The sequence below is a fragment of the Anthonomus grandis genome, chromosome 18 (assembly GCF_022605725.1).
Source record: "Anthonomus grandis grandis chromosome 18, icAntGran1.3, whole genome shotgun sequence".
In the NCBI taxonomy this organism is placed as follows: Eukaryota; Metazoa; Arthropoda; class Insecta; order Coleoptera; family Curculionidae; genus Anthonomus; species Anthonomus grandis.
The window spans coordinates 12,330,233-12,343,089 of record NC_065563.1 but is presented as its reverse complement, the minus strand read 5'-3'; the positions used below and the strand labels follow the sequence as shown (position 1 = coordinate 12,343,089).

The 12,857-nt window shown below is 35.5% G+C and overlaps 1 protein-coding gene across 2 annotated transcripts in view; it reads left to right on the top strand.

The window, feature by feature from the left end:
• LOC126746682 (serine/threonine-protein kinase/endoribonuclease IRE1-like) overlaps positions 1-12,857 on the top strand; it is a 32,900-nt gene that overhangs the window by 14,286 nt on the left and 5,757 nt on the right. The window contains exons 10-14 of one of the 2 annotated variants that reach the window (XM_050455004.1): positions 41-216; positions 276-469; positions 4,222-4,497; positions 9,716-9,907; positions 12,636-12,811. In XM_050455004.1, coding sequence (XP_050310961.1) covers positions 41-216; positions 276-469; positions 4,222-4,497; positions 9,716-9,907; positions 12,636-12,811 — 1,014 coding nt within the window. The remainder of the gene's footprint in view (positions 1-40; positions 217-275; positions 470-4,221; positions 4,498-9,715; positions 9,908-12,635; positions 12,812-12,857) is intronic. The other variant, XM_050455005.1, reaches the window with a different exon arrangement.

The window sequence follows — 12,857 nt, the reverse complement described above, 5'->3', positions numbered from 1 at the left end:
AACAAAGATAGGGAAAAAAAAGTACATTTGTTTTTCGAAGGTACTACTGCATGGAACAAGACAGAATGTTCCGGTATATAGCGTTGGAACTGTGCCAAGCCACCTTGACCGAATACATGCAGGGCCAGTGCGACACCACCGCCATGACGATCAAACCGTTGGACATTTTGAGGCAGGCCACGGCCGGTTTGGCCCATTTGCATTCCTTGGATATCGGTAATTACGGTTTGATGTTGTTGAAAATGAAAATTGATTTTTCGCGGTTTGGTTTCCAGTGCACAGGGACATAAAGCCGCATAACGTCCTAATCTCGGTGCCGAACGGCAGGGGCGAAGTCAAAGTGATGATCTCGGACTTTGGGCTGTGTAAAAAGTTACAGTTCGGCCGGGATTCGTTCTCTCGTAGGTCCGGGGTGACCGGGACCGACGGCTGGATCGCACCGGAAATGTTAACCGGAACCGGCAGAACGGTAAGATTTTTACACTTAACACTACATCCTTAGAACATTGAAAGGCTAGAAGTAGCATGCCGTGGAACTGTGGGCAGATTTGTTTGCTTGCAACATCTCTGATGCAATGATGCCAAATGCTTATAGAGAAATGGCAATAATCATAAAAATTTTTAGTTGTTTCCGAAGGCTCAAAACAATACTACTGCTCCCTATATTTTTTGTTTAATAAAATATGAAGCATTTTTTAAAAATAGATTTGATAAGATACTCTATATCGAAGTCGATATATGTACGTTAAATAAATGAAAATAAAGTACGAAGAAACGAGAAAACGGTAATGGCATCGCAACGCCGCTCGATCGCATTGTTGATGCCACGGATACGAGCACTCTCTACCAGTGACGTCGTCAACAAATATTTACCTGCTAAATTTTTATTAATTATTATAGAGTTTGAGTATAAGTAATATTACCATTTATGAGCTATTTATGTGTTTTTTTAACGGACTTCGTTAGAGGAAGGTCCTAATAAAAGGCAGCATTTTTGTCAAAGCATTTTTATGGAAATTAAATATTTTATTAATATAATATTATAGATTTCTTAATAAATCATGTTTTAAGACACAAATTTTTAACATTTCGCAAAATTTTATTGGTATTGTTATATTGGACTATATAATAAATACTATATATATTGGACTATAAACTAAAAAATGATGTAAAACTGAGTTTTATATTACTAATATAAAACTCAGTTTTACATCACTTATTTTATATCACATAATATATACTTCTATGGTGCTGACTTTTTCAAAGGGACAGTATTGCTTCAGCGGTAAGAGTTAAAACTACAAGGATGTTCAAATTGTGAAGGAGTTGCAGGTTTTTTATAGGTTATAAGATTTTTATTATGAGTATTTAGCCTGTACAATGGTTTTGAGACATTTAACAGTGACCTATATAATACCTAATACCAATTATTATATCATATTAATTTATACTAAAAAACAAGGATTACCTAAGAATAAAGACTATGTACAATAGATTAGATTAGAGAGTTTATTAGTAGTAATATACAAACAAGTACTTTTACAAGTTAAATAAAATATGTAGTATGTTGGGCTTTTTCGAAAATCATGTTATTATTTCTTAAGTATTTTAATAATGACTTGAGACATCTAATTCAATTTCTTTGGCGCAAATTTGTTTGTTGCAATCGTCGAATTTTAATTTTTTGTTCTTTTTTTTTTCCATAATTTGGTGACAAGTGATTTAGCTTTTGAAACGGTGGAATCATCAGTGCTTAGGTCCTCAGGATATCATTTTGATTTTACCCTGGAATAATATACATAAAAATATAGTATTGCCAAAATTAAAAAGAAAAAATTTAAAAAATGTATTATGATAATCCAATTGATCAATAAAATGTATGTTATTATAAAGAATCTTGGTAGTATCATACATTTGATTAATTGCATTTAATTAAACAAATATAACACAATAAAATACTATATCATTTTTAAATAAGATATATAGAATAGGATGATACATGGCATAAAACTAGTAGTCTATTTTGAGTGTATTTTTACCTTTTCCTTTGCATAGTCAGGGAATGTGTAGCAGTTAAACAAAAACGGCTTGGATGAGAAATAGTAATTGTTGACCTAGACCCCACGGTAACTATTAATCTCAGATGCAGTTATTGTTGATGATGAATGATCAGATCTGTAATTATACAAAATTTGGTGTATCAAGAATATTAATCTATTTTAATTATCCATACTTGTCTATATTAGCTTCACTGTTTGTACTATATACCATTTTGGAAGCTAAAGAATTTTTTGCACTCTTCAGAAAAACTACCCCTACAGCTTTGAAGGGTAAATCACTTGGTAAATTAACTGAATTATCGGCTGCTGTGTTTTTAACCAGTGCATCAGAAATCCTAGTAAAAAAATAGTTGTACACACATACCTAATTTAATAAGTATTAGGTATAAATAAAGCTTATATGAGTAACACTAATACTTTTTGTAACAATTTTTTTATGCTAGAAAAATATATTAAAAAAAATTACCTTTGAGGTAGAGCTGATTTTTTTAATAAAGTCTGGCTACTGATAATATTATCTCCCTTATATCACTTCTAAGGATGTGATCTGAACAAACAAATATGTTCTTTTTAATTGTGTTGATTTCCATTAATGAAATCCATTGTTCCCTTTGGGCATATATTAGGATTAGGCAATCTATAATAAGTATTTGATATTTAATCAAAAAGCAAAAAAAATTACAGTAATAAATTAATATGTGGTGCCAATTACTATATAAATTATTGTAAGTTCCAATATGGTAAAACAAAAAAAAAATTATCGACCAAATTTTAAGGAAAGACAAAATTAACTTTATACATAGATATCAATATCTAAATAAATTTCAAAATTCTTTAGGCAATAAAAAAATAGTAATTTCATCTATCTACATACCTAATGTCTATATTAAAAAAAAAAAAAAACTATATATAGATAGGTACTATGTACATGGGTATTATGCCTTCTTTCTCTCAAAACAACAAAAAAAAACATAAAATCCTGTAATAAAACCAGGGACAAAATTCTAGTTTTATATTTTTTATAGCCTATTGATAGATGAATATATTCAAAAAAATATTTTGATTTAGAAATATAAATATTTTGGTATTTTACGCACACTTTCGCATTCAAGTTTTTATTAGGTTTATATTTATAAGATCCCCTATTCTACGTTTATGATGATGGTAACCCTATGACGTGAGGTTATGAAAGTATCGGTACTTACTTGTGAAAAGATCGGCTTGAATGACCTTTTTATCATGATGCGGCACAAACGACACAAGTTTTTGCCATCCTAGCAAATTAAAAAAACACTAAAATGTGGCCTTTTTCCTTTTTAAACCAAAAATGAAAGAAAATACACAAATCCCGAAAATAAACAAAAAGCCGTTTGACAAATGACACTACGCGTATGGCTCAGGCGCTTAAGCTCCGGTGTTGTCGCTTCAAATTTTTTAAAATCAGTTTTAGGGATAAGAATGTTAATAATTTTGTTTTTTTTTTGCTTAAGGATATTATATTTATTCTTAAAATAGGTTAATTGTGGTATTTATACTTTTTTATTTAAATCTTGCTATAAAATTCAACACAAATAATTTAAATTAACGTTATAATGGTTGTTAAAATATAGCTAAAAATTTCCTCCGTTGGAAATTTGCGTCGACTTGACAACATAGAATCGGCAAATATGTTTGTAAACAAAACACCCCTCTTGCCCCTGTGCACATGTTGGACTCAAACAAAGTTGTTGTTTACTAATTCTAGCCTTTCAATGTTCTAAGACTACATCCTTTAATATTCTAATCTATCCGCACAAGGCTGATCTGGAATGAAGGTTTATAATAATACGTTTCTCCCAATTTAAATGGGGGTCAATGTGTATCTAAATATAAAGGACAACCCTGTAGAGGGTTGTATGTCAAAGTCAAAGTATACTTTATTATCTGAAGAATACAAAATTCTTACAGACCCTTTCCCAACTTTCCTTTTGAATTTAATATAATTAGAAATCCTTCTTAATGGAAATAGGGAGATGGTTAAACAGTTTCTTACTGAAGTAAATAATAAAATATGATAGCTCATGGATGATCTAGGTATCAAAAGGTTTATTTTAAATGTAGAGCGAGTACAGAATTTTACCAGTTTTCTTTATGTTTCTGTTTGTTTTTGTTCCCGGTTAAGACTGCCGCAGTGGATCTCTTCTCGCTCGGCTGTCTGTTCTACTACGTGTTATCGCGCGGCGGTCATCCCTTTGGCGACGTGCTCAGACGCCAAGCGAACATTCTGATGGGCGAGTACAATTTAGCGGACCTGGAGGGCCCCGACTGGGAGAAAGAGCTCCAGCGGCCCCTCATCGAGGCCCTGCTGTCCTCCAGCGCGGACCGTAGACCCTCCTGCGGCGCCGTCCTCACCCATCCGATGTTCTGGAGCTGTCAGAAAGTTTTGGGATTCTTTCAGGTAATTAAACAGTTGGTTCGGGGAATGGGCAATAGGATTTACTTAACGTTAACACAATATTGAAGTACGAGGTACGTCCAGGAAGTACACTACCGCTCAAAAGTATTTGACCATATATATGACTGTTTTAAAGTTATAACTAAAAAGAATAAACCCATCAGTTATTCTTGTAAAACGGTTTATTTATAAGAAAATGAATATAAACAATACGTTTTGCAATTAATTAAATTTAAGAAAATCAAATATTGGATTCATCTACATGTCCGCCTGGATTTTTAATAACAGCTTCACAGAGCTTCGGTAGTCTTCTAATTAATTTGTCCAAAGTTTCCTGAGGTATCTTGTGCCACTCTTCTTGGATGATCCTTCACGAGTCTTCTTTTGATGTGGGGTATCCAGTTCATCCCACAGTAATTCCGGATTGAGGTCCGGTGATTGTGGGGGTCATATCATAACTTTCAGAAGATGTTGCCTTTGTAATTGACGTAAATATTGATTGCACAATTTCGACGTGTGCTTGGGGAAGTACATTGTCATTTAAAATTGTTTTGTAACCCTCTTTTCGAAGAATTCCCACCGACCCTTTTATTGGCATAACGGCGAACAAAAACTCGCCTCTTCGTTCCAAAAACCTCGAATTTCGACTCGTCACTCCAGAGAACTTTCTTCCAGTCATCAATGGTCCATTCTTTGTGTGATTGGCCCACTTCTTTTCTTCTTATTAACATCCTTCAGTAGCGGTTTTGATACAGCTAAACGTCACCGTTTTACTGTCGAAACACTGACCGCTTTTTTACGCTTCTTGTTGATTTTTGCTGTGATTTCAGGGGCGGTGAGGCGTCTATTGCGTTTGCTTGTAATTATAATATTTAAATCCTCCTTTGAACTTGTTGCCTTTGGCCTTCACGTTCGAGGTTTGTTGCTAATAAATAGTCCCTTCTCTGGTGAATTTCCTAACATTATAATCGACAGTTCGCCTTAGAATTCCCAAATCCGTCGAAATTTGACGGTTAGTCTTTCCAGCCTTATGAAGTCCAATGATAATAACTTTTGTTTCTACCGATAACTCTTTTTAGAGTCATTTTAAGCCATTTTAAAGAACGTTGAAAAACCAGCAAAGAAACGGTGACAATCGTCAATAAGCAAGCGAATTTATTTACCCGTTGCAGCGCTGCGATCGCAGTTTCGTTGATCCAAAATCCCGCCGCTCGTGAAATTAGATTTGTAATTCGTTTTCTAAGAAAGTGAAACCAATTGAAATTTATCGGCAAATTTGCGAAGTTTACCGACAAAACGTGGTGAGTGAGTGATTCAATGGTGAGAAGATAGGTTCAATGAAAGACGTAGTGAAGTGCACGATGAAGAACGCAGCAGTGGGCGTCCATCTTTGATTACAGAAGAACTGGTTCGAGCGATCGATGAAAAGTTTAAGGAAAACCATAAGTTTACAATTAGTGCTCTCGATATGGAATTTCCCCAAATCTCACGATCACTAATTCATGAAATTGTTACCGGAAAACTGAAATTTCGTTGGGTACCAAAAATTCTCACTGAGGAACACACACTTGAGTTTTAAATCCGTTATAATGAAGGCACCGTAGATTTTCTGTCACAGATAGTCACAGGAGATGAAACTTGGGTTTCTTATGATAGTCCTGAAACTAATCAGCAATCAGTGGAATGGAGGCACACTTCATCCCCAGCAAGAGTAGAGAGCCGAAACAAATCTTGACACCTCGAAAAATCATATGCACGGTGTTTTGGGACAGGAAAGGCATCTTACTGATTGATTTCCTTATCGCGTCACTGTTTACTTCACAATCTTTATTTCAAAAATCCGGATGCGTTTCGATTGTTAAACATTACAATACATTATTTTAAAAACATCTTATCACACCGTACTTACAAACAATAACGCATTTTGGTTTTTAAAAAATTCCATATGGGTACTACATTATACACTCGCCGGCACAAAATTTCGCTACCCTGAAATATTGGCCAAGTTTGATGTTTTATAAATTTTTTATTTTTTATCAGATTCTCACGATTTTGCCATCAGTTTTTAAATACATTTGTGGTGATTTTATAAAGTAGCCATTTTTCGATTAGGCTATATTATACAGGATTAAAACAAACTGTTGTTTTTTCTCGTAATTTCAAAAGATCCTGTAGGAAAATTAGGGTGGATAATTCTGTTTACATACTGTTCCTTGTTCCAAAAGCCTTTGATGTATTCTAAACATTTCGATTTTTGATTCATTCCATTATCTCATTTCTGTTGCGAACTGCAAATTTTTTATTAAAACGCTGATTTGAAGCGTATTTTTATTAGGAGACACAAACACTAGATATATTATAAAGTTAATTAAAAAAAAAAAACAATTTTAATAGCGTGTATTTCCTCCTCTCGCAGCAATAACAGCTTGCAGTCTTCGCGGCCATCGAATGAATAAGGTTCCTTATTCTTTCTTGAGGAATAGCCTCATATTCTTCGATCAGCGCTAGTCGTAAGTCTTGCAAGGTTTGTGGTTGTACAGGACGACGACGAACGGCCCTTTTAAGTTGATCCCAAAGATGTTCTATTGGGCTGAGATCCGGGCTACATGCGGGCCATTCCAATCTTGGGAGTCCAACTTCATACAGATATTCGCTCACTACATGTGCAACGTGAGGTATCATGCATTAATGTAAATTGGTTCCCAATGAATGGAGCAAATGGGACAACAACTTCTTGAAGGATTTCCTCAATGTAACGGTGGGCGGTTAGAGCTCCATTTTCAATAAATACAAGATTGGTGCGTGCTTCGGTAGAAATACCCGGCCAAATCATGACTGAACCGCCACGATATGAGATTTGTTCTGAAATGGTGCAGTCAGCATATCTTTCATTTCTACGTCTGTATACCCGCTCACGACTATCCGGCGTCCTTAAACAAACCCTGGATTCATCTGTGAATAGTACGTTTGCCCACTGTTTTAGAGTCCACTCAAAATGCGATCTTGCAAACCTCAGTCGGTGTTGTCGATGCCGAGGAAGTAATTGTGGACATCTTGCTGGCCTTCTGCTAATCTTCTACGTTTCGTTCTTTCACTTACACTTACTCCATGAAGTATTCGCAAGTCATTTTTTAGACACACAGCAGTAGATCTTCGATCTCTTAAAGAACTAATGCTGACAAAGTGATCATCAGCTGCAGTGATCATTGTCCTTCTGCCAGAGCCTTGTCGTCTAGTAAAAATTCCCGTCTGTAAATACCTATTCCAGGCATCTCGAACTGTAGACCGCGGAAATCTCAGAGTACGGGCGACATAACTTTTGCTACGGCCATCATCTATTAACGCAACAATTCTACCCAAGTCTTCTGAAGTTAATACCATATTGACACACAACAAATTCTAATAGTGACACTGTCAAACTTTTTGTCACATTAATTGCGTCCTTAGCCAACGTCGATAATTTTTAACCGAAAACTCTTATCTAAAAATAAGCTTCAAATCAGCGTTTTAATAAAAAATTTTTAGCTCGCAGCAGAAATGAGATACCACCTTAATTTTCCTACAGGGTCTTTTGAAATTACGAGAAAAAACAACAGTTTGTTTTAATCCCGTATAATATAGCCTAATCGAAAAATTGCTACTTTATAAAATCACAACAAATGTATTTAAAAACTGATGGCAAAATCGTGAGAATTTGATAAAAAATTTATAAAACATCAAACTTGGCCAATATTTCAGGGTGGCGGAATTTTGTGCCGGCGAGTATACATAGATATTTAATACTAGTATGAATAGAGACATCTAGGATTAAACGCGGTTAACAGAACATTTTAAAAAAACAGTAAATTCACAGGAATGTGGTAAACTACTTAAATAAATTTACAATCTTGGCCGCTTCTCGGTAGCTGGCGTAAATAGGTTCGTTCAGACAATTAACTTGTGTATTACATTATTTCTAGGTTTGCTATTTGTAGATTTTCAAATATATTTATTTTTTGCTTTTATTTAGGTTATGCAAAACTTTGAAATTGTCGTGTATGTGTTAAATGAATGACCTGTTTTTCTTAGGTGCATTCCAAAGGCGGCTCTTTTATCATTGGGCGACTTCTGAGAGTTTAAATGTTTTTTAATTTGAAATTTCTGCCGGTTTGACCAGCATATTTGGCTGGACAAAGACTTCTTATATTTTGAAAGGATTTATACACAATTTTTATATTGTTGTCTATGGACTTAAGTAAATTTGTCTTCTTAAAGAAATCGGACCAATAAAGGAAATTTTTACATATTTCGGAGGTTGGTAACGATGGATGGTCTGATCAAGGGACTTATTGGAGAGGGACTAAAGTAGTATTTTATTGAACTTTTTTCTAATCAAATTATCTATTAAGGACATTTTGTACCCATTGTTAATTGCAATCTGATAGATAGTGTTCTGTTCTTTTAAAAAAGAGGAGGGATCGTAAAGAGTCTATGAATTAATGCGTGAAAAGCTGCCAGTTTATGTCCAAAGAAATGGTTTGATTTTGCAGTAATGACATTATCGGTTTGTGTTGGTTCTCTATATATGGAGTATTGTAAGCTCTTACTCATCCTATTAGTAGTTAGATCAATGCAGATGTTTACTGCGAGACACTTAGCAAATTGCACCGGGCAATACAGAATAAACGCCGAGGATTTCTGTCAAAAGGTGTACACTGCAAATGTGACGAGAAACCTCCTACGGGGACGTGTTTGACCATCCTCCGTTCAGCTCTGACGTCGCTCCTAGCGATTTTCATCTGTTCTTACATCTTAAATCTTTCCTTGGAGCTCAACACTTCAACAGTGACAAAGAGCTGAAAGAAATTGTTTCCATCCGGTTGAAGACCCAGTCGGACACCTTTTATGAAGAAGAAGACATAGAAAAACTTGTGTCACGCTATGACAAATGCAAAATTTCGGCAGTTATGTGGAAAAATAGTTTAAGATTTTTATTACACAATTTATTTTTATTATTTATTAAATGGAACTTACTTCTTGACGTACCTCGGATTATCTAAACATGTGACAAAGTAACCCCGTTTTACGGTAGCTACTGAGACTTCTTGAATTCACATACAAGGACGTTCAAATAAAACAACCGAATCTCTACTTGACGCTTTTTTATACTGGGTCTTAAAAAATACTCTAAATAAGTAAATTAATCGTTATATTAGTCCTAATTCGCTTAAAATTTCTTCAGGATGTGAGCGATAGAGTGGAAAAAGCGGAATCGGGAGATCCGGTGCTGCAGTCTCTGGAGCGTCACGGGAGTCCCGTGGTGAAGTACGACTGGCGCGTGCACATCCACGAGGAAGTGGCCAAAGATTTGAGGAAATACCGCACGTACAGGGGGGACAGCGTGCGGGATCTTCTTAGGGCCCTCAGGAATAAGGTGAGAACCGTTTTTTGACCATCAAGTTAATGTCATTCTTCGTTGGTGTGTTTACTGGATAAATTAATTAGCCAGTTACACAAAATTTGTTTGTGTAACTAGTATGGGAATCTTTAAGGGTTTTTTTATGAATGAAGATAAAATCGACGATAATGCTGAATGAAAATCAATAGTTTCTCTTTTTTTTTTGGTGTACTTTAGGTAATTGACGTCATTGTTTGATTTTTTTGAGCAGTTTCTAGTTTTTTTTTAATTATTTGCTATAAAATAGATATCTTTTGCGTGCATAGAAATCGGCCCACTGTAAACTTTTGACTTTAAGTATATATTTTTTTAAAATTATCCATCAGATCAAAAAAAGAAATATGCTGTTTGAAAGACAATTTAATATCCTTTAATGTGAGTAGAAATTTATCAAGAAGGCTTATCGTTTATATGCGTAGTAACCGATAAACAAATAAACCTTGTGTGTGTGTGTGTTTATGTTGTGATTGTAACGAATATAACAAACTTGTCAAATAATAAAATTATTGCGTTTGCAACTGAAATTTGCATATTATTCGTTTTTCACAACCTCAATAATGTTCAAGTGTGTTAATTTAATGCATATTACACCACAAAAAGTCGCCCAAGTTATTGCTTTAATCGAAAATGGACTTAGTCAGCGAGCTGTTGCTAGACAATTGGATATGACTCGCGCAGCGGTTCGAAGAGTGTGCCAACGTTATGAGGAGACTGGATCCTTTCATAGGCGACCTGGAACAGGTAGGAAGTAGTGTTGGGTTGCTATTTAGCAGTCTGCTACTTTTTCACTGCTATTTAGTTTAGTAGCAACTGCTATGAGTTTAAGAATCGCTGTTATTAAAATAGCAACTACATTTTTTTACGCAGGCACCTCGGCTGCTGATTGTCTGGTGTCTCGTCGGTTCAGTTGGTTGCAGCGGCACAGCGACAGATTATGGTGCGGCGTTGGCGATAGCGTTATTGAAAAGAAGTCGGCTTTTAATATTTTAAAATTTAAGGAATAAAAATAAAAGCTTTTAGCGATGTTTCTTTGTCCACTCTGTCTGTTTATAGTTTATAATAATTGTTCCTTTTGCAAATTCGCTCATGCCGCTCGTGGCTTTTTACAGTTTAAAATTTAACAGTTTAAAGTTTACACAGTTTACAGCTAGAACTAGCTATGTACGACATGTACGTATCGAATAAAACTCAAATAGCACCTGCTATTAAATAGCAGCTATTTTTGATTCGCATTAGCAAAAGCATTTGCTATACGAAAATAGCAGGTTTGTTCCAACACTAGTAGGAAGTGATTTACAACCGCTCATGATGACCGCTTTATTGTGTCAACAATATTAAGAAATCGTCAGCTTAATGCCGTTCAAGTGCAACGACAGCTCCGTGAGGTGCGAGAAGTGCCTATTAGTCAGTGGACAGTGAGACGAAGACTGCAAAAAAATAACCTGACCCCTAAAACACCTGCGATTAGTCCAAAACTTCTTCCAAAGCTCATCGGCAAGCATGCCTGCGTTTTGCAAGGGATCATCTGAATTGGACGTTGGAACAATGGGGATCTGTTCTGTTCTCAGATGAGTCCAGAATATGTCTCGATGGTAGCGACCGAAGAAGGAAAGTGTGCCGAAGACCAAGAGAGCGATTTGCGGATTGCTGCTTTGAAGAGCGAAGTGCTTATGGAGGTGGTTCCTGCATGATCTGGGGTGCAATTTCTATACAGGCACGAACCGACCTTCAGTTCATTCGTAGGGGCGACCGTGTTCACGGAAAAAGAGGTTTAACGGCTGCTAGGTATATCGAGGAGATTTTAGCAATTTATGTGGTACCTTACGTCGACTACTTTGGAGATGAATTTACCTTTATGCATGACAACGCAAGAATCGTGCAAGATTACATTGCAGAAGTCGGTTTTCGGGTTATGGAGTGGCCAGCATACAGTCCTGACCTAAATCCGATCGAACATTTATGGGATGAGCTAAAACGAAGAATTCGAGCTAGACTTCGTACCCCAAACTCGATCCCAGAGCTTATTGTTGCAGGAGAAGAAGAGTGGCTAAACATCCCACAAGAAACAATAGCAAACTTGATTAAATCTATTCGTATGAGAGATGTTATTAGAGCAAGAGGAGGTCATACCCATTATTAAAAAATTAAGTGTTAAGTTTTAAATTGTCAATAACCCTATTTATGTTAATAATAAAAAAGCCTAATTTTCTTAATGCATTAATTTTACTATGCTAAAGATAGGATGTTCAAATAAGTTTTCATAAATTTATACTCATATTAAAGGATATTAAATTGTCTTTCAAACAGCATATCTGATGTATAATTTTTTTTTTAAATTAATTTAAGGTCAAAAGTTTACAGTGGGCCGATTTCTATGCACGCAAGTGTAGCTCTTTTTCCAGTACATTCATTTCTTCAACTGCCATGGAAGTTAAACAAATTTCAATGAAAAACAATAATTTCATTATTTTGGTGTAGCTTAGGCAACTGAAGTAATTATTTACTTTCTATGGAAAAATACTATATTTACTTCCAGGCAGTTTTCCAGTGATGAAACGATGAAGCCGTTTGCAGCCAGTTGTAATGGAATTAAAAATCAATTAATTTAAGGCACTTAGAAAGTTGAAAAAGTCGTAAAAAGTGTTTCAGTCAAAAAATCTGTTTAGTATTTCATTTATTGCAAACGTTAATGGTTTTTCTTTAGAAACACCATTTCCGGGAATTGACCAGGGAAGCCCAAGAGTCCCTCGGGGAAATCCCGGATGCTTTTACGAATTATTGGACCAGCCGGTTCCCTTTGCTGTTGGCGCACGCCTACGTCGCCATGCAATGCGTCGCTCACGAGAACACGTTTCACATTTATTACCACGAGTCCTTCAGGTGTTTTTTTTTTTGAGTAGGGACAATATACAGGGTGCTAACGCAA